Below are 21,656 nucleotides of genomic sequence, written 5' to 3'. Positions count from 1 at the left end.
GGACCCGGGTTGGCAACTGCTGATCTAAAGCACTGAGCCCCCAAACACTGAGTGCGCCACCTGTGTTCCCACCGGGGCCTGCGTGTTCACAGAGAGTTGTGCGTTCTCACCAGGACCTGCATGTTCACATTGGGACCTGCACACTCACACTGAGACCTGTGCATTCACACTGAGACCCACATCAGGACCTGTGCATCCACATCAGAGCCTTTGTGTTCACACGGGACCTGTGGGTTCGCCCCTGGATCTGAGCGTTCACACTGAGACCTGAGCGTTCACACTGAGACCTGCATGTTCACACTGAGAGCTGTGTGTTCACACCAGGACCTGAGCGTTCACACCGGGACCTGCACATTCACACTGGGACCTGTGGGTCCACTCAGCATTACCCTGACTGGGCGAGTCTGCGTGGCGAGGCCACTGCCTGGCCCCTGCCCTGAGCCACCGGAATGGATGAGGCCTGGCTCCCCAAAGACCACTGCCCTGTGACCCGAAAGGTGTGAGCTCTTCAGTGAACTCTGGTGGACACGAGACGAGAGACCCCTCCTTGGCGGTGAGACCGAGTGCCCGTCCGCAGGAGCAGCGGGGCCTCTCGCCCACTCAGCTGCCAGCCCCGCCAGCCGGAGCGAAAGGGGCACATCGAGGCGGGCATCTTCACCCGGGAAGGGACCTTTACCGCGAACCACAGGAACATGCTAATTCTCCCGTCTCATCTGCACACAGACCACACGGCTGACCAGGCACAGAGGCTTTCGGATAAAACCCCCGCTCCTCTCCCAGATAAGAAGTTGGAGCCATCCGCTCCTCTCCCGGTGAGAAGGGCATTTGGTTTGGGGCGTTACGTTGTAAAACAGTCACACTCACCTGCTGGGATGATCCCAAACCACGCTGCTCACCCGGGCCCCGCTGTCTGGGACTGCTGCCAGCAGGGTGCGGGCCTCGTGACGCCGGCTGCGGGCTCCGAGGCCGGAGGAGGGCTCAGCCAGCTGAGGTGACCGCGGGCCCGTGGCCGTTCACGAGGGCCAGAGGCTCAGGCCGCAGAGCCTGCGGTCTCCAGAAGGTTCCGGAGGAACGAGTTAGCACGGCGGAGATCCGGAGTTTGACGAGAGCGATCCTTCCTGGAGGTGGCAGGCCCGGGCAGGGGGCCCCGTGGCGGACACAGGACCGTGGCCGGCGTGGCCAGGCGCGCGCTCCTGGTCCCACAGCGCACACCGACAGGTTAATACCGTTCGGATGGCATTTCAAAGCCCCCCGAAGACGAGAGTCATGATTGAGGCCATTAGAGCACAGATGGCTCAAACTACATGCAGATACTCAGACTTGCATTTTTGCATTATAGCTGCTCTTTTTCCTCTGTTGAACTGTAATGAATTGTCTCATAATCTATTCCATCTTCTTGCCATTAGCGGGCTTTGAATGTTCACAAATAGGAGCAAAGAACTCATTTTCCAGAGCTTTAATCACACAAAGAGGGAATGCCTAATTCTCTAAATGAAATGGTCTGTGAGCACTGGAGCAGAGATTTAATATAGCACGGCAAATTAGGTAGATTTTAATAAATTACTTATCTCCCTGAATACTTTACATATGCTTAGGAAGGAACCTAGCCTGTTTGCAAACAGTGGAAACCCGCAAGCCTATAAAAATCCTTTGAAGAAAATGACAAATAAAAAAGTAAATTAAAAAATGAACGGCATTATAGCCGGGACCTCTAGAGACAATTCCTTTGCAGCGCTGATTCACAGCTCCATTAAAATATCAATTAAATCCTTCAGTGAGATGGGGGAAAAGCGAGAAAATTACCTTCCGAGGCGCTTCCGGAGGCCCGCCTCCCCACCTCCCCGCATTGTGCAGGCCGGACGGACGGAAGGCCGAGACGTGACCAAGCTACCCTCGCAGGCTGGCTGAGCGTACCGTCCGGGGCCGTGCTTCCTAGTCATTCCTCTCTGTGTCACCAGCTAAGTTTCCAAAGTGTGAATTGCATACATATCCGTCTCTCCCTCCTTTCTCTACACACACACACACACACACACACACACACACACACACGTTCCTGGATCGCATTACCAAAACCGCCATCGCAACAGTACAGAGAGGAAGGACTGTCATTTTCAAGCGAGAAAAACAAAAACCTTGCAGTAACTTGGTGAGTGGGTGCCAAGCCTCGCTTTGTGTTTAATTGATGGGAACGGCAGGCATCAAAGGAAGTGCACACGGAGCTTTAATGTGCGTGAAATGGGTATTAGCATTTTGAAGAGGAGGATTAACACATTAATCCAAGTAATTTTCATATATTGCTTTTAATAAAATCTTCACAGTATAAAACTCCTAATGAGGCCGATCATGGGCATTCCACTTAGTGGGACGATTAGGGATAACATGAAAGTACTTCTTTTTCATAGGTTTTCTCAGATTTATGCTTTTTGGTTATTAAAAAAAAATGGGACTTGCATTTCACTTCTTCATAAGAAAATATTGAGAATGCAAACAGTCTTTTTTATTCTATCTTGTGGGTCTGGATAATTGAGGAGGTGCTGCCCCTTGGGGAGATCTGAAGTCCTGAGAGATGGCAGTCCAGGAAAAGGGGGATAGAAACATAAACAAATGGCTTGGCCAGTGTGGCTCAGTGGTTGAGTGTTGACTTATGAACCAGGAAGTCATGATTTGATTCCCGGTCAGGGCACCTGCTCAATCCTCAGTGTGAGGCGTGCAGAGGCAGCCGATCCATGATTCTCTCTCAACATTGATGTTTCTCTCTCCCCCCTTCTCCCTTAATCTCTGAAATAAATAAATGTATTTGAAAAAGGAACAAATGAAAGAGTATACAAAACTTGAACCCTTCACCCCAGCCTCCCGCGAATGAGAGACGCCAGGCAGAGAGCAGTTACAGCTCAGCTCCGGGCTGAGTGTGAGCACCCAGGACGAGGCGGTGTCTCCGGGCAGCGTCCCTCAGGCCTCCCGCCCGGCGCCGTCCTCCTGGCGGACAGACCGCAGGGCCTGGAGCGCTTCCACCGTCACCCTGAGCTGGCCGATTCTTCCGCCCCCCGCTCGGGCGTCCCACACTGGGGAGAGAAGAGCAGACGGACGTTACTATCGCCCCAGGATGTCCGTCCGGCCGGCGGGACGGTGGAATTGCGGTCGAAGGGATGGAGAGCTCTGTGAGAGTCAAGGTGCCCGCTGAGCGCCCCCTTACCGTCGATATCCTGCTCGACGAGGTCCCGGCCTGCCCGCAGCAGCGCGGCCAGGTCGACGTGGGCGACGCCGATGTCCTCACACTCCAGGTCCTGCTCCTCCTCCGGGGGGTCGCTGACCACCGTGAAGCGGACGCTGGAGGAGACAGACAGCCGCTGCCCAGGAAGAAAACCGCCCGGACACAGGCCTCCCGGGGGCTGTGCCTACGGCCGGCACCTCCAAGGCGCCAGATAAAAGGGCTGTTATAGGAAGTCAGACGAGCTGGTACGTGAACGCCCAGCACCATCACGGCACGCCCCCCCCCCCCACGCTCTGACGGACGGACGGACCTTCGTCTCCAGGGTCAGAAGGCCCCGAGCCCCCTGTGACACAGTCTGACCTTTTAGTTTTACCGTTTTAGTGAATTTTATTTTTCCCGTCAGGTTACATCTCCTCTATGTATCTGACCCTATTTTAATACATCTGGGTTTTTAAAAAAATTACTAAATTATTGGGGGACACTGGTTTCAGGGGCGGGTTCCACGTTCTAAGATCTGTCCACTGCGCTGTGTGCCCGCCCCCCGGAGTCAGGTCTCCCCCGTCACCTCACACCAGGCCTGGCACAGCTACCCCAGGGCCAACAGGATCGAGTGCAGACGGGCCCGGGAGGAGGGCGGCACTGCCAACAGGAACGCAGGGCGCTCTGCGGAAACGCACGCTGGGAGGCGCGGCTAGCACGGAGCCCACGTGTGTTCTGTGAGCGCGGCTCTGCTCGCCGAAGCCCGGGGGTGAGGGCGGGGCTGTGTGCGTCGCTGCAGCAGCTCCTAACTTGTGGTCAGAGCGCCCCGTTTTGTTTCACCGTCAGACACATCGCTGTGGGCTCTGATGGGGCTGATTTGGATTACTGACGTGTGCTGAGGCCAGACACACTCGGACGAGCCGAGGACAGGAATGTACAGCGAAGGGCTCTTGGTGTGTCTTGGCACCGCGGCTGAAACCACAGGGCTGGTAAAGGACCACTTTAACCGCTTCAAGCCGTCCCCGGACCAGATCCGAAGTGAAACGAGACACTTGTTTCTTGGTTAACATTCTCAGATAAACATCTCAGCCTCTGAAAAGCTGGGTCTGGAAAAATAATCAAATCCTTGCCAAGATCAGGTAAACATGACAAGAGTTTAAACTAACTTGCTGAAAATAAGTCCTCACCATTTCCCTCCGTCGCTGAGCCCACGCTTTGCTGGCATTAGGCTTTGGCTAGAAGAGAGCAATCCTTCAATGCAACAGACAGATCTTGTAACATAGAACCTGCACGGTAACTGAGGGGCGCAGAGCCTGGGGCGCTGCAGGTGGAAGAGGAGTATTCTGTCTGACACACAAAATTCCGGGATCGGATGGCGTGGTTAAGGGCGCCCTTTCTGGGTTCAGATTTCTGCCTTCCTGCTTATTAGCTGTGCGACCTTGGACAAGTCCTTAGCCTCTGACTCAGCTTCCTTAGCTGTACAATGGGGACACCAGAATGCCCGTCTCCCAGGGCTCTGGTGAGGGTCAGAGGACATGGCACTTGTCAGCAGAGCCGGGACCCACAGCTTGCCACGTCAATCCAGCGGATCTGCTTGGCTTCCTCATGTCCCCGGGAGAGAGAAGAGGCTTGGGGAAGGCTGGTTTCAACAGAAAACGGAGACTTCCCGATTCTGCAGTGACTGTACCACATCTGAAGAGGTATGACGATGGAAAGAAACTGTCCTGCCCTCGTTGGTTTGGCTCAGTGAATAGAGCGTCGGCCTGTGGACTGATTCCATTCCAGTCAAGGGCACTTGCCTGGGTTGAGGGCTCGATTCCCAGTGGGGGCCATGCAGGAGGCAGCTGATCAATGATTCTCTCTCATCACTGATGTTTCTCTCTCTCTCTCTCTCTCTGAAATCAATAAAAAAAGAAAAGAAATTGTCTTGCAATAAATACGCTTGGCAGAGTACAGATTGAAAGTGATATCTGATGAACATTTACCCCCAACGACGTACAGAACAGAGGCCACACGGACCGAGTAGTAAGGGTGAGAGCTATTTTTAGAGTGTCTCAGATCGAAGGGTCAACTCCATCACTGTACAGATACAACGACCAATGCCCCTGAGTATGGGGGCCTCAGACAGAAACAAAGCAAACTTCTCAATGGCAGGCAAAGGGCTAGGAACAATACACGGCAGTATTTCTGGCTTTTCATTGTACACAGAGTGAAATGAGATGTCAAACACACAGTGAAACTATAAAGTCAAATAAAAAAGGGAGGAGGGGCCCTGGTCAGTGCAGATCAATGATGACAGTGTCAGCCCATGCCCCAAAGAGTCTTGGGTTTGATTCCCGGTCAAGGGCAAGTTACCTGGGTTGCAGGTTCGATCCCAGGCCCTAGTCAGGATGCTTGCCAGAGGCAACCAATCCACAAGTCTCTCTCACATTGATGTTTCTCTCTCTCTTCTTGCCCCACCCTCTCTCTCTAATAATTAATGGAAAAAATATTCTGGGGTAAGGATTAATCAAAAACAAAAAAGTGTATAATTTCTCTACTGAACCAAAATTGAAATATGTCCTGTTCAAATGTGCCCCATGCATTAAAAAACCAGGAAACAATGAGTTAGTAGCTGTGAGAGTAAGATAAGAATTAGTCGAAAAGGCCGATGAACTGTTAAAACAATAATATTGCTATCACTACTGATTGCAACCAACAGTTACTGCGTGCTGAACTACCTGTCAGGCACTAGTCTGTCCCTGTGCGTACACTATCTCCGTTTCACAGCTGAAAGAATGAGGCACAGGGTGGGTGAGTCACTTGCCCAAGGTCACACAGCTGGGCAGTGACGGAACCAGAAGTTATACTCAGGCTGCGGGCTGCAGAGGCCCCTGACGGGACACCGCAGCGGCATGGGTGCCGCACCCGCACTGCGCAGGCCCGTCCCCAGAGCACCACCAGCAGGGCGCTCTCCAGGGTGAGAGCCCCAGCCTGCCGCACCCACTGTGCTCCGGAGGGTCCCCCCTTCACCCACAGACCCCTCAGAACGCGTCCTGTACCTCCTGTTAGGCATCTCTGGTTCTCGCAGGATGGCTTTTAAGATGTCTCTCTTCTCTTGGTTGTTTTCTTTATCCACGTAGATCACTACAAAAACACACAAAAAACAACCAAAAACAAACGTCCACACAGGACGTCACTGGGAAACTTGCCACATCAGCTGCACCCTGTGCTGTGCGGACGCCCCGCGCCTCCCGTGCGCCTGGGAATGCAGCAGCTTTGGCAGCCAGTCCCGTCTGAGCCACCTCCCGCAGGCCCTGTGCCTGAGCCACCTCCCGCAGGCCCTGTGTGCGCGCTGTCAGTTCCCGGTCAGGGCACGTGCCCGGGCTGCGGGCTCCATGCCCAATGGGGGGCATGCAGGAGGCAGCCAATCCATGATTCTCTCCCATCATTGATCTTCTCTCTCCCTCACCCTTCCTCTCCTAAATCAATAAAGAAAATATTTGAAAAGGTCTGTGTCCTAACCTGGAATCAAACCCGCAACCTTTTGGTGTAGGGCAGTGGTCAGCAAACTCATTAGTCCACAGAGCCAAATGCCAACAGTACGACGACTGAAATTTCTTTGAGAGTCAAATTTCTTAAACTCCTTCTAACACCACTTCTTCAAAATAGACTCGCCCAGGCCGTGGTATCGATATTTTGTGGAAGAACCACACTCAAGGGGCCAGAGAGCCGCGGTTTGCTGACCACTGGTGCAGGGGATGAGGCTCCAAGCAATGGAGCCGCCCGGCCAGGGCAACAGAGGGGACTTGCATGAAGTCCTCCTGACAGGCCCCGGGGATTCCCATGAAGAGGGGCCCCGCTCCGCGGCCCCCGCCCACCGTGGCTGTGGTTGTAGTGGACCCAGTGGCCACGCTGGGGCTTGGGGAGGGACACGGGCGTCTCCTCGGCAGGCAGGCTGCCGAGCCGGAGCTCCACGAAGAGCCGCTGGACGGTGTCGTCCGCAGTCACTCGAGAGTCGCCAAGGCTCAGAGCGATGATCTCGATCCGAATCCTTTCTGGTGTCTGTTTACGGAGGGAGAGAGAGAGAAACACAGGAATAAAACAAACGCGCCAAAAACCCTCTCCTCTCCTGCCAATTTTAAATAAAACATGAAGGCATTTAGTTACACACGATGGATTATTCACACAGAGAGACGCAGTGGGTGCTGGTGCCCCGGGTTGGACGGGCACAGTGTCCTGGCAGCAGCCCCTGATTCACATCTGTCACATCTGCAGCTGTAAATACCCCGCCAGGCATCTATTGGGGGTGGGTGGGGCAATGGTGAGATCTTCATCTCTGATTGCTTTCCGAATGACAAGCATCACTGGCCTAGTTTCAAACTCCGTAAGGAAGTGCATGTTTATCACTGCTTAGCTAACCTGCAGGACCTGGGCAAGTTTCGGCCGTTCCTAGATCAAAGCCTGTTGAATACTTTATAGCTATTATGCTAATAGGTGCAGCTCTGTGCGTCCAGATTAACGAGAGTGGAGCCCGCTGCTCACTCTTACAGATTCCGCCGTAACATAATTCACTCAATAGGTAGCTTTCAAACAAAGGGACGTTTTTTATGCAGCTTAACACATTTTCTCACAATGTATTGTATACCATTTTTACAGAATTAACAAGTAAAATATGTGTTTGTTTGCTAGTGTAATTTGCACATCGGTTCTTATTGAATAGATTTGGGTGCAACAGCCTTTATTATGGGAGTCACAAGACTTTCCCCGAGTAATGATCGAAGACAAATAATAGACTAGGACTTAAAAATGAGATCACGCCAAGATAATGCCTCAGTCAAATGTCTGTTGGTACAGTGTTACATTTGTTTCAGATTTCCCCTGACTGAATTCAAAAGACAGGCTACTGTAAATGATGGTGCTTCAGATTGCAACAAGAAACTCCTGGAGATAAGACCTGTGTATGGGACCGATGTTTAGAAGTTCATTGTCAAGTATGTCAGTGGGTACATTTACCATCGTGACGACGTAGATATTTCAAGGCACAGGATATAATTAATCAAACTGAAACGCTAGTGCAAAAATATCCCCATAAAGAACGATCCCCATTGCCGCCCAACCCCCCTCGATATTTGATGAAGTAATTTTACCCCCTTCTTTCAAAGGACATTTTCTTTTATTATGTATTCCGAGGCACTTTAACTAAAAACCCCAATCTGAATATTTCACTGAGGTTGTTTTATTATTCAGTAGCTTCATGGAAATGGTCCCGGGATGAAGGAGGGAGCGCCACCCCGTCCTGTCCCCGCTGATGCGGGGACCAGGCTGCAGCTGGCAATATCGCCGGGATTAGCGCGGGGTGATGAAATATTTAAAGGGAAATTTTTTCTAAAACCTAATAAATCAAATGACTGCCCAGTGTCATTAGAGTGATGGTCTTTGACTTGAATATGCTTTTCATATTCAAATTTGGAGAGAGGGAGCTGAATGCCGGGGAAGGCTGCTCCATTCCCACTAATAAGCGAGCCGCCCCATTCGGGGGCATGAGAAATGAGGGTGCTCCATTGTCTCCCTCACCCCGGGGCAGCCTGCTCTGCCTGCTGGAGACGAACATGGCAAAGGACCCGTTTTAAACGATGCTATTTTCTCCTTAAAATGCATCGGGCGGTCCAAACGCCGCACGCGAACACATTTTACAAGTCTGGTGAAGCCTTTTACGTCACTTGCAATGGGACCAACTCAGCCTTGTTATAATAACATGTCTTACAAAAGCCTCCTGCCTCTGCACAAAAGAATGAAAAACAAAACCTAGCCATAACAAAGGCGGAGGAGGTGCACGTGGTCATTTCTACGCTGGGAAGACAGGAATCTGAAACTGTTCATCACGGAACCCAACGGAGAGGCAAATGAACTTTAAAAGGCAGAGGAGTCATGTTTACGTAAGTGCTTATTCTGTTAGTAACGTGTCAACTGTGCAATCTCCCTATGAAAACTTGCAGTTTTATAAGAGTGAGTTAAGGTGAAACCCAAAACTAATTCCAAGTGAGAGTTGACACTTGGATCACAAACGAACAAACACAACAAAGCAAGAAAACCACATATTATCCAAAGGGATAGAAGAGCTTACAGGTTCTTTATATGATGCCAATCCTCTTTCAGGTCCTGTTTTTGCTGTTGTTGCTCCCCCTCCCCTCGCCAGCCCTGTCACTTCAATGGTATGTCCTTTCTAACTCTCTAATGCTACTGACAGGAGTTATTAGTTGCCATCTCTTTGTTCCTTTGATGCTACACAAATCAACTTAAAATAAGTCCAAAATGGATAAATTCCAAATCCTACCTAATAAAGACGGAATATGCAAATTGACCATCACTTTGTGACAAAGATGGCGGCGCCCAAAGCCAATAAGAAGGGAATATGCAAATTGATGTGACAAAGATGGTGGTGGCCAGGCTGGGACACTTGTGATGATGCAGGCGTTCTGCCCAGCCTGGGCTGCTCCGGGCCTCTGAGTAGCACATAAAGGCAGAAGGCAGTGGCCAGAAAGAAGGCCCGGGTCCCAGAAGCCAGGGGAAGGAAGGCCTATTCTTGCATGAAGCTTCATGCATTGGGCCTCTAGTAGTATATATCGAGGAAAGCATGTTCTGAGTGAAGAATTTTTCAAATATAATTTTGGCCAACGGGTCTAGCCAACTTATTTTTCAACATTGGAACAATTCTGATCATATCCTGCTGCTGTGAACCAAAAGTGCAAGTGGATTATAGATGAGGATTTTGAAGAGCCAGCAGCATAAGAGACAACTCCAATTTAGAGTCAGAAATGAGCACTCTCCTCACCTCTCCTCTCCGTCTCATTCACCCTCTATTTCCTGTCTCAGGTGAGCTCACCATCCATCTGGTAACTGCAACCAGGGCATTTCTAGATCATAGCCGAATAAAAGTATCTCAAAGGCAGGTCAATATGGTAAAATCTAGGTGGTAGGGTACTATTATTTCAACTTTTCTGTATGTTTGAATGTTTTCATAATAAAAAAAAATGAAAAAACATTGCAGTAGCAGAAATGGAAGGGGAACAATATCCGGACTCCAATGGCAGTGATGAGCAGAGCCTTCTCAGACAAGCTCAGTAATGCCGGCTCAGGTACGAGGGCCGCACACCTGGTCAGAGCTCCAGGGGGCGCTCGTACCTTTGCATACTGAAGGTGCAGCTCCAGGCTTTCCCGTTTGGTGCCTTTCCTGTGTGCGCGATACCTCCCATCAGGTAATGAGGCCACCTCGGTCTCTGTGCTGCTCCCCGGCCGATGCCCTCGTTGGCGTTGGCAGGATGTCAACATGAGCAGGTGAGGACGGCATTCCGGAATTTGGGGCGTGCTGAGCAGCAGCCACCGAGGTCACTCGAAAAAGCACTGCATGCGCCGTGCTCGGCGCTGTCTGTGTAGATGGACTCCACGCCACGTGGCTGAACGATGGACAAACGTGACGACAGCTGGTATTGCTCGCAGGGAAGAGTCGTGGTTCTCACGATGCTGGCTCGGGGCCCCCCTGCTTCCTGCCGCATGCTGTTCACATCTTGGGCGCATTTTTCCCGTGGGGTTCGCGTGGGCGTCCAGAGGCGTGCTCTGCTCTTAGGGAATCGTGCTGGGGGCTTCCTGTTGGGTCACCAGCACCGCAGCCATGGAGGCTGGTGGACAGGGTTCTAAAAACTGACCCAACGGGACCGCCCTGAGACCAGCTTAGCGGAGAGCGGCCCAGACAGAGGGCTCGCAGTCTGTCCGTCAGTCAGATTTATTCACTGTGGTGAGCCTGCACGGGAGGCTTATTTCATCCTCGGTCTCTGTGATGAATGAGTGTTTCTCTAACTGTTTACATTAGGAATGTGGAAGTGATGTAGCACATTCAAGTACTCGGCATCTTAAACAGATGTTACCCTTTGCGCGGCTGATTAAAACCTTTTTGTTGCCGTTGTTGGAGAATAAATATTTCCGATACAGGCCAAGTCCTCACCTCCCGATTCCTCTCCCCTCACTTCCCCCTGCCCCCACAGCTGACCCCTAGTCCAACACTGGGTGTATCATTCTCCAACATGCTTTTATGTCTCCCACTGCATATATGTACAGGGACAGGCAACATATAGTACTGCTTTGTTTCCAGATTTTATGTGAGTGGTACCATCCTCTCTGCATCATGTTTATAATTAAAATCTAACTCATAACTTTTATATAGAGTTCTATTTACATTGCATATATAGTCTACAGCCCATGTATCTCTCTATTGAGCAGCGGTTAAGACACCACTTTATGCTATTACAAACAAGGTTGCATTGAATGTCCCTGTATGTTTTCTTGTGTGAGTGAGTGATGCTCTACAAGAACTGCTGGGTGACAGGTATAAGGTTCAGTTTTATAGGATTAGCGAATCGCCTCCCGAATTTGCATGGATTTACACGCTACTACTTTTATCACCTTACAATGTTTTATGTGCTACGCGTGCACGCCAATAAGTACCACACAGCCTACCTACAGGAGCTGCAGTAGGACTGGGCACTCGATATCAGAGGCACAGAGACAATGAAGTGATTGCAACTTAGTCCCACTGAACGCGGCAGCTTTTATAAAACTGCTCTAGTAGCAGCGGAGAGAGAGCAATCGTAAACACCACCCAGAAGAGCCCGCCGGCTTCAGCCGAGATTGCCCAGGCAATTGCCCGTCCTCAGCCGTGGGCACCCGGGAGGAGCCTGAGCGGATGGCAGCACACTGAGCTGTGAGGATGGGAAGCCGCCTGGCTTAAATGTAAAACCGGAAGTCATGTGGAAGAAGGGGCGTTAATTTCTTTTCAAATGCCATGACAGATGCAAAGCTTCAGTTTTGATATCTACTGTACTAGGATTGTGAGGATCTAAAGCAAGGCTTTTAATCAATGTATTATACATCAAATTGATCCTGTTAACTTCTGGTTATTCAAATGAATAAAATATTGATGGAGAAACGTCCAAAGTTTCACATTGCTCAGACATCCTGCCAACCCCAATTAATGATCGTGCCTCCAAGCCCTTTAGCAGCAGCAGCAGCCGTGAGGCTGACGGGACCTGACAGGCCGGCACGGCCCAATTACACTGGTATCTGTGCCACTTTGATGTCCTGGCAATGACGAGAGATGGGGGCAAACTGGGTGGTACATTATGCTAATGACGTGATTTAATCCAGCACTAAACTTTATGCAGCCTGTTAAGAAAGATGCTCACATTAATTACGCCATGTTGGACAGGAAAGGAGGGGACAGGCATTTCATTCTGACAAAGTGAAGCTCATAAATGTTGTAAATGAAATGAAACAAAATGAAGTAATCTATGATTAATTATACATCACAGACATGAAGAAAGGGGAAGTAATATGTCTAAGTCCTGGAAAATCTATTAGATTCCTTTTAAGGATCAACATTTCTGAGAAATAACTCTGAGCTGTCAGATTCTGTAACAGGAAAAAAACAAACACCCCAAATGATCTTAAATTGCTTACACAGGGTAGTAGATAAGTCACGTTCATAGTTTAATTGGCATGGATGCTGTTTATCTAGAAGGCTACCTCTAGTCTCAATGTTGTGATATTATCAGGGTACAGGCAATTAAAAAAAATCTATAAAGTGGGGAAAACTACAGAGCAGGGCTATCTACTGACTCCTAACTAGTCTTGTGCCTCTAGTCTAGTCTTTACATTACTGATAGCAGGATCTTCTAAATGCAATTCAAGAGTGGAAACTCCACAGGAACAAAACACTGACTTCTCTTATTCCCCGAGTTGTTCCTGTCTGGAGAGTAAGGCTTGGGACAGAGTAAGTGTTCATTAAATAGCATTCAGTCGACGAGGGATTGAGCAGCCTCCCTGGCTGCTCCTGGAATCCCAGAGCAGGCCCTGGCCCAGAGAGAGGCCCCCTGCTCTGCTCTGGCCTGCCGTCAGTGCACCCCTCGGAGCCCACACTGAGTTCCCAGGAGCCGTGCTCTGCACCCTCTCAAGTCTCCTGCTTCTGTCCCTTTGGCCTCCAATGACCCTCCTCGGCTCTCACCAGCTGCCAATCACTGCCCACACGTGGGCCACACTTCCCAGCCTAGGAAGCCACCTGATGAGGGTCCTCGTGCTGGGAGAGGTGCCCCTGAGTGGTCCCCCAGCACCTGCATCCACGCTTTAATGCTACCACCACGCGCTTGCCACTGTGCTTCCCCTACAGACTGTGAGTTCTTTGAGGCCAGAGATGGCTTCTTTTATGGCACAGTAGATGCTGTGAGTGAAGAATCGCGAGAACTAAAGGACATACTACATAGGGTGTCTTAGCCCCTGGAAGCCATTCAGGGACACCTTCCTTCCCAGGAGAGAGCCACCGCGTCCTGCCTGACGCAGTTCTTAAAGAGGAGACTAAGAAGGGGGTGAGCCACAAATACCGCCTAGCTTGAGAAGGTGTTATGACACAGTACCTCAACCAAAGCTGACACCTCAAGAATCAGCCCACACCCCCCTGTGCCTGCGGACACGCAACCCTGAAAGGGCCCAGCATGGCTTCTGACACGTTTCTACCACAGCACAACCTGAACGCTGCCGCCCATATCCGCACCGAAGGACGCTCTACAATGTGAATGGCTGTGCCCGTAACCACGTCACATCGTTTTAAAAGCTAGCTCACATCCTGAATCCTCTCAAGTTCAGGTTTGATTGAATGCATCCTTGTACGATGGTTCTAAAAGGAAGTCAGGGTTAAGTCAACTGTGTTTGCGAAGTACCTTTTGAAGCTACTGGATGTTAGATGCTCTTAACATGGAAGCAAAAATAATGCTTGGATGCTACAGCCCCTTACAAGGAAACTGTAAGTGAAGTTTTCTTAATACGAGATGAGCACTTGAATATGATTATGATGATGCAGTGTTTTTGCCTTAAGGTGTTCACACGGATAGACGGAAGTGCTAGGAAGGAGGAGAACTTCATTTCGGCACATTTCTAATTGGCATCCGTTACTGACCTGCGGGATATTCTTGGAGACAGGTTCTGGAATGATACACTCATCACTGTCAGAAGCTGATCTGTCTTCCTCGTCTGTTACAAAATAAAATTTCAGCAGTTTAAATCTGTTAAACCAGCGACATTTATACCTTTAATGGAGAGAAGTGAGCACGCACTGTAAGGACAAACTTAAAGGATTAATATGATAATCATATCTGAACCTCTTTAGCAGCAAAGATATTTACACTTACATTACATTTTAGAAAAAGAAAAAAATGATTGAAAATTCCAAATTAAGTTTTAGTAGAAACAAAGGAAATAAAAACATGCTTATTCTAATATGCACTTAAAAATAATTTTAAAAAGAGGACAGGGTAATAGATATTTTCCAACCAATAATATTGTGTAAGAATCAAGTTATTCGTACTAATTAAAAACATTTAAAAATGTTCTACAGCTTTATTATGGTAAAGTTGACATCCAATAAACCACACCCATTTAAAGTGCAAAATGGGGAATTTTTACATACATAATCCCATGAAAACATCACCACAATGAAGGTTACACACATACCCTCACACCTTTTTGCAATCTCTTCCCTTCCTCATTACCCCACTGGCTCTTCCCCAGGCAACGGCTTGAACACTTTCTATCACTGTAGATTAATATCCCTTTTCTACATATGTATATAAGTTAAGTCACATTGTCAGCTGTCTTTTTTTTTTTTTTTTGCATCTGAGTACTTTTAATTTTTAAAAAGTCAAGTCCTCCAGAATGATCCAGATGACAGCCCTGAACCAAAGAGAAAATGCAAGTTGGGGGCATGGCCAGCAATGACACTTGCATCCTGCCGGAGTCCCCAAGTGTAAATGAGAGCGAGGCCGTGACGCCTGGCACGGACTGAACTGCAGCCGTCGCTTCTGTGGGAAGCGGGTGTCATGTATTGTAGTAGCTCACTGTGCAGTGAAGAAGTCTACGAGGCACACTATTAAGTCAAGCTAAGCGTGAAACAAACCCTGTGAATTCAAAACAACAGTCACCTTCCGGCTCCAGGTCCTCGGAGATTTCTGTGTCGTCTTCGGAAGAAGTCGTGCTCGGCTGTGCGAGCTGGCCCTGGGACAGCAGGGACTCGTCCCCGCCATTCTCCAGCTGCGGGTCCCCCGGGTGCTCTCTCCCCTGACCGACGCTTTCCCCAGGCGCCTGGAGAAAGAGCACGCCGGTATTTTTATCATTGATTAGACCTTATTGGCAGCATTTTTGCTGAAGCACTTGGATAACTTGAGCTTAAATATATATAGCATGTCTATACATATGATTCATTTATGCTATATATATGATTCATTTGAAAATAATTAAGTTGTTCAAATAAAAATATACAGATGAATGAAAATCTAATTATAAACCAAGAATGAAAAATACATCAATTTCAAAATAAGTTTTACATTAATTCACATGTCTATTTCACATTATGGTAAGAGTTTAATTGTAGCCATTACACTTATATTTTTTATCTTTGTTTTCCAAGGAAGAATATATAAGATCAATGTTATAATTTCCTGATCCATGTCACTACAAAGACAATCTTTAAGAATCAAATTAAGCCTTTTGAAATTACATAATCTTAATACAAATACATGCCTCAGAAACACGTGAAGCCGGTGGCATGCTAACATCTGTTTCCGGTGCAATCTCCCTTTCTGGTGAGAGGTCCTTCCGGTCCTCGGGAGGAGGGGATGTCTCCATCTCCTATGTTCATGTGAGAGCATGACTGCATGTTATTTTGAATTATTACTAAGTCCCAAATCATCCTAAGACTTTTACATACAAATGCATGTGTTACATATATAAGAATACTAATACAATGAGGAGCACATATAGTAGCTCCCCATTAGGGCGATGAAATAGTGCATTTCAGTAACATGACTGATATTCTTCATGAGAGTGTGTGTGTGTGTGTGTGTGTGTGTGTGTGTGTGTGTGTGAGTGTGTGTATTACAGTGAGTGGATGTATCATAATTCAGATCAAAGAGTAAGATCATTTAATATTTATACAAAATGCCAAGTTACAAACCTAACATTTTAAAAGAAAAAATAAGTTTTTTTCCTGTAAGTCAGGTAGGTATACTACATCTATATCATTTATTTCCAACGTGCAGTGCTTACTACTTACAGAATTCTGACGTGGTGTGATATCGGTCACGAAAGACACCCTCTTCTCCACTGCTGTGAAACGCTGTCTCGGTTTGGGGGTTGGTGCCTAAGATTAAACAGGATGGCAAACTGAGTATGAGGAACATCAGCTATTTCTTCTGCTTCTGTGTCTGTTAAGTTTTATAAGACATTGAAGTCACTGTTACTCACTACAGACGACGTTCTCACAGAGGCTGTTGGAGGTAGTCTTGGAACAACTTCGGACTCTTCTTTATGTATGAAATTTCCTAGGTCTTCGGAGGTTATGCATTCACTTGGTGGGAGGTAGGCAAATTTCCATTTCAATATGACATGAATGGTTCCTGCAGGATCCTTTTTATGATCTGTTAACTCAAATATTCCTGTCAAATCACAAAATAAATAATTTTAATTAATGCTAAAGTAAGGTTTTATTACCAGAATAATTAAAGTGAATTACCCACAACTTAAAAAATAATTTTGGCTTTTACTCACAACCCAAATTACTTAGATAATACAATGAAGACAAAAGGACATATGGTAGGTTCACTTCTCGAGCAGACTGCATTCAGAAGTTAAAGCCTCAAAGATAATTCTGATTCAAAGTTGAGAAAATTAACTTATAAATATTTTAATCCACTGAAATGAAATTCAGAAATTATTCAAAATTCTTAGCATTCCTCCAAGACATTATCTGGGTTATAGCTTAAGTATCAACCTTCATTTTGATTTGAATATTCCTGCAAAAGACTTGTCTCTATAGAAAAATATATTAAAACTTTAAAGTTCCAAATAATTGATATATCTAAAGAAATCTTTATATTATTATGTAATATAAAAGTTTTATTATACTTTTAAACATTTTATTGGGATTTGTTAAATTACTCCAAGTTAATAGTACCACAGCAAAAAAAACGTCTATAAGATAATCCATCCAAAACATATAGCCGTAATTACCTCCATCTGTAATATTGTCACAAGTTTTAATCATTATACTAAAATTTTAAACAGATATAGGCATTCTATATACATAAGTACGACAACCAGCACACAGAAGGGGGGAGGGAATAAAATTATTTTGGAGAAGACCTTCTATATTTTAATGGAATTGTTAGTATTAATTTTTAGTAGATTGTGATAAGCTAAAATAAATATTATAATTCTTGGAACTAATAAAAAAAATAATTCAAACAATATAGTATTACTAGAAGCCTGATGCACGAAGATTCGTGCTAGAATGGGCTTTCCTTTCCCTGGCTGCCAGCACCTTTCCACTCAGGCCCCACCTTCCCACACTGCCCAGAGGCCCTGAGGACCCGGGGTGGGGCAGAAAGCCTGCATAATCACCATGGCAGCAATGCAAGCATCCCACTCCATCACTTGGCCTATGTATGCAAATCAACTGCCATCTTTGTTGGGCTAATTTGCATAACACTCCTGATTGGCTGGTAGCAGTAGCAGAGGTACAGTCAATTTACATGTTTGTCTATTATTAGGTAAGAGAGGCCCAACGATGATCTGAGATGGTTAGGAAGATTAATTAAACAGAACAACATATCCAAAATACTGAAGAATAATTTAGGTTTGTTTTTACAATTTCACAGATTAAGAAATAGGCTTACCTGAGATGCACCTGTCATGTGCCAATGAAATCAGGGGCACACTGACTTTTCCTATGTACATATCCTCCTGGGTATCACTATCATCAAACACATAAAAACCCAGAGACTCTGACTTAAGGTATCGATCCAAGTCCACATTCATCGGCACTGGGAAACACATATGATCATCAAACTGTGGATCATTGCTACTGGGAATGATGGCCGTGTCATGGTCTGCAAAATCAAAAAACTTGTACACAACATATGGGTGTGGCTGGAGGTGGCTTGCTCGGGCCTGCAGCTGGTTGCAACATCTCACTGTGATATGAAGTTCATTTAAGTTGCCATCAGCGCCATCTGTAGAACCGAGCTGAGCAGTTTTGGGTGCTGGCTGACTTAGCTGGAAAACATACGTATTACCTTATAGTAAGTAATATACAATAAATTGATAAACAGAAGCTGCCAATTCCCAAACCAAATGATTTTGTAAGTGGACAAAAGCCTGAATATTTTCACTTCATATTGAATTTCTCAGTAAAAGATTCCCAATTCTTATTCAGAACCAATATTCACTGGAATATGTGTGAGCAGATGATCCTATGCTATAGGCAATAAACATAGAAGACTGAACATACATGTAGAGTTAATCTGATGTTCTCTATTAATTCTATTTAATAACCGAGTCAAATGAGCAGACGGGTATATGTTCTCTATTTTGCCATTTTATTAAGAGTGAGTCCTTCCATCATGCCAGCCATTTGTTTATATCCCAGTCTTAGGTGAGAATCCAATGAACTTGACAGGCCCCACCAAAAAAAATAATTTTGTTGTGTTTGAGTTGGCCCTCATCCTGAACCACGGGGGTTTGGGAAGCAGGTAGCTGAGGTCAATTAGCCAGTATAGCAATGTATTGTATACTGGTAACGGCTATTAAGAACTGGAGAACAGGATCAGAGATCTGCTCCGGAGAGAATGAAAAGCTAGGACTGGGCGGCCATTCCAGGAGACAGATGAGCAAAAGGCCTTCCCAGGCAGAGCTAGAAACTGCTCTCCGGCCCCTTTGGCTGACCTGGGGTTAGGTGGGTATTCCTAAATCATTAGTTATAATTGGACGGTGAGTAGGAGAGAACTGGATCACCAAACATAAGGCTTGACATTGGGGGTCCAGCCCATGGACTGGGAGTGAGGGCAATCCCCTATGAAGAAAGATAGTTCCGACCTGAGCAGACATTCTACAACATTTCTACGATATTCTATCCCTTTGTAACTTCGCGTAACTGCATGCTTTATGCTCACTCTTGAGAATCACGTTACACATGAGAAGTCCTAAAGTCAAACATTCTGTTTAACTTTGCTCAATTCAGTACTTTCTGCCTTCACTGGATCGTGACATTCTTTCCTTTGGAAATATGGCCAGTAAGACTCCATGAAACCCAGTTTGAACCCGAGGGAATGTGTTTAACGGTCCAAGTCTCAGTGAGCATACTCATTTTGTAGTCCAATAACAGCCATGCATTTCCCTCACAGTAGGGAGTGGGAGGACAGTCCCTTGATGTGTGATGACCGGAAGGCAGTTCTACTTCTCCAGAGCCCTGGGCGGCACAGGATGGGCTCCCGTGAGGCGATGGGAGGATTGTGTTTTGCTTGTGGTGGTAGCTACATGAACATATACACGATAATCTGCACAGAACTCCTCCTCCCCCACACATGTGAAATCTGAAAGAGGTCTGTAGCCCAGTTAATAGAGTTGTACAATGCCCACTTCCTGGTTTTGATCTGGTCCCGCAGCTATGCATGATCTTACAACCGGGACCAGCTGTGTGAAGGGTTCAGAGGCCTTCTCTGTACTATTTTTGCTGCTTCCTGCAAGTCTATGATTACTTCAGAATAAAAAGTTAGAAAAAGCCACTTGATGGCTGTGAAAGAAAATAATTTCGGTTTAAAGCATGACATTGAAAGAATACGATACAATTTCTGGGTCATAAAAGAGTCCTAAAGTCCAACAAGCTTACCCACTGCCTTTGCGCGGGCCCTTTAAAGTTTGATGTCATATACCCCAAAGCCTTGGCCCGCTCCCGATAAAGGCGGATCGCTTGGTCCACGGGCACTTTTAATTGGAACCAGTATTCCACCGTGCCGAAGTTTGGGACGTCTTCCTCAGTTCCTGCAGATCAATATAGAAACTCACTGTTAAAAAGCCCCATAAATCACAATATATACCAGTAAAAAACACATCAGTGGTACCATACAGTGAAACTATAAATTTTATACCGAGTAAAATAATACGTGACACGCACAAATGATGTGTGATTGGCAAATAGCAGAGATGAAGAAAATAAAGCTACTTCTGCGAGTATGAGTTTCACTGTAGGTTACAGATTATTAAAGAACTGTCAAACTGTGTTTGAGATCTTCCAATTTACGTTAGTCCCCTCCTTGTGAAATGTACAGCCTTTTTGATGCCGAGTATTTTTGGAACAAGTTATGATCTATGCAGACTGACTGATACAATATGAAACCTCAGAATTATAGATATGAACCCCACGTTATAACGCGGCCTGAAGGAATCTTTGGCACCTCCTGACCCGGCCCGGTCACCAGTACAGGGGGAAAGCCATGCTGTGGGGAGCACGCATGCACCGTGTGTGCCATGCTCTTGTATGGCTCTGCCGGGCACACCCCAGTGCTGGCTCCGCTCCTCGGCTCTCTTCCCTGGGAAAGGTCGCCCCTGGGGCTCCTGGGAGGAGAAGAACACGTCTCACCAGGGCACCACGCGCTGCACCGGCAGAGCCGTCTGTCGGCCAGCCTGTCCCTCCGCCACAGTTTCCTGAGGGCCGGGGCTGGGTTTCCATGGATATATTCCTACCGGAGGGACTGGTGCAAAATGAGTGCTCAACAAACGGTGGAGTAGGTAACACTGTGCTTACCGACCAAGCTTGCTGTGCCAAATATCCGACCGCTTTTTTCTAGGATCTCATGGAACCGCAGCTGACAGGCTGCGATGGTCTGGTAGTCCGTGCCGCGGGCCCGGTGCACCTCCAGGGTGGCGGTGCTCCTGTGGAGGTAGTGCAGGAACAGGTCGCTGACGTGCACGCGGTACTGGCAGGTGAAGCTGTACTCGGGGTGCGGGCCCCGCACGAGCGGCGTGGTCTGCAGCTCGAAGTCGTAGAAGGCGAAGGTGCAGAAGGTGAGCGGCTCCTGGTCCCCGGACGCCCGCGAGGCTTCCGCAGAGAAGGCGACCCTGTGGATGTGGATCTCAAACAGGTTCTCGCCCCGCTCCAAGCGAATGGTGTCGTCCAACTCATCCGCGGAGTCGTCGGGCGGGACTTCCGGCTTAAACTTGTACTGCTTGGTGCCATAGGCGATGTCCTTCAGCTGGGCTGCCGGGGAAGACACGGGCTTAGAGATGTCACACGCTGACATGGGAAGACACAGAGTGGCTTCTGGAGTGGCAGGAGTCTGAGTGCTCTGGGGGACTAGCCTCCATCTTAAGATCTAGGCCTACACTGTTTTCCTGTAAATAATATTATATTATAGTATAGTATAGTATAGTATAGTATAGTATATTATAATTCATCACTTGCTTTGACCTCGTTTATTAAGCAACAACATTCCAGCCTAAGCTGTGCCACAGGCTGTCCCCCGGCAAGGCCCCTGAACCAACAGCCGAGGGAGACACTTGGGGTGCCACCGCCTGCTCCCCAGCCTGCGCTCTGCTACCTTCTCTCCTACGG

The 21,656-nt window shown here is 47.5% G+C and overlaps 1 protein-coding gene across 6 annotated transcripts in view; it reads right to left on the bottom strand.

Moving 5' to 3' along the window:
• Positions 1–2,692: 2,692 nt before the first annotated feature.
• RPGRIP1L (RPGRIP1 like) overlaps positions 2,693–21,656 on the bottom strand; it is a 61,568-nt gene continuing 42,604 nt past the window's right edge. For 2 of the 6 annotated variants that reach the window (XM_045582855.1, XM_045582859.1), the window contains 12 exons: positions 20,850–21,302; positions 19,935–20,086; positions 17,944–18,322; positions 16,514–16,704; positions 16,323–16,409; positions 15,791–15,898; positions 15,193–15,352; positions 14,172–14,248; positions 7,051–7,234; positions 6,232–6,316; positions 3,194–3,327; positions 2,693–3,062 (listed from right to left, as the gene is read on the bottom strand). In XM_045582855.1, the coding sequence (XP_045438811.1) occupies positions 2,950–3,062; positions 3,194–3,327; positions 6,232–6,316; positions 7,051–7,234; positions 14,172–14,248; positions 15,193–15,352; positions 15,791–15,898; positions 16,323–16,409; positions 16,514–16,704; positions 17,944–18,322; positions 19,935–20,086; positions 20,850–21,302 (2,123 nt within the window). In that variant the 3' untranslated portion in view covers positions 2,693–2,949. The remainder of the gene's footprint in view (positions 3,063–3,193; positions 3,328–6,231; positions 6,317–7,050; positions 7,235–14,171; positions 14,249–15,192; positions 15,353–15,790; positions 15,899–16,322; positions 16,410–16,513; positions 16,705–17,943; positions 18,323–19,934; positions 20,087–20,849; positions 21,303–21,656) is intronic. The other 4 variants (XM_045582856.1, XM_045582857.1, XM_045582860.1 and 1 more) reach the window with 4 other exon arrangements.

The sequence above is a fragment of the Pipistrellus kuhlii genome, unplaced genomic scaffold, assembly GCF_014108245.1.
Source record: "Pipistrellus kuhlii isolate mPipKuh1 unplaced genomic scaffold, mPipKuh1.p scaffold_m20_p_17, whole genome shotgun sequence".
Classification (NCBI taxonomy): domain Eukaryota; kingdom Metazoa; phylum Chordata; class Mammalia; order Chiroptera; family Vespertilionidae; genus Pipistrellus; species Pipistrellus kuhlii.
Note: the sequence above shows the minus strand (reverse complement) of the source record. Positions and strands in the feature narration are given on the sequence as shown.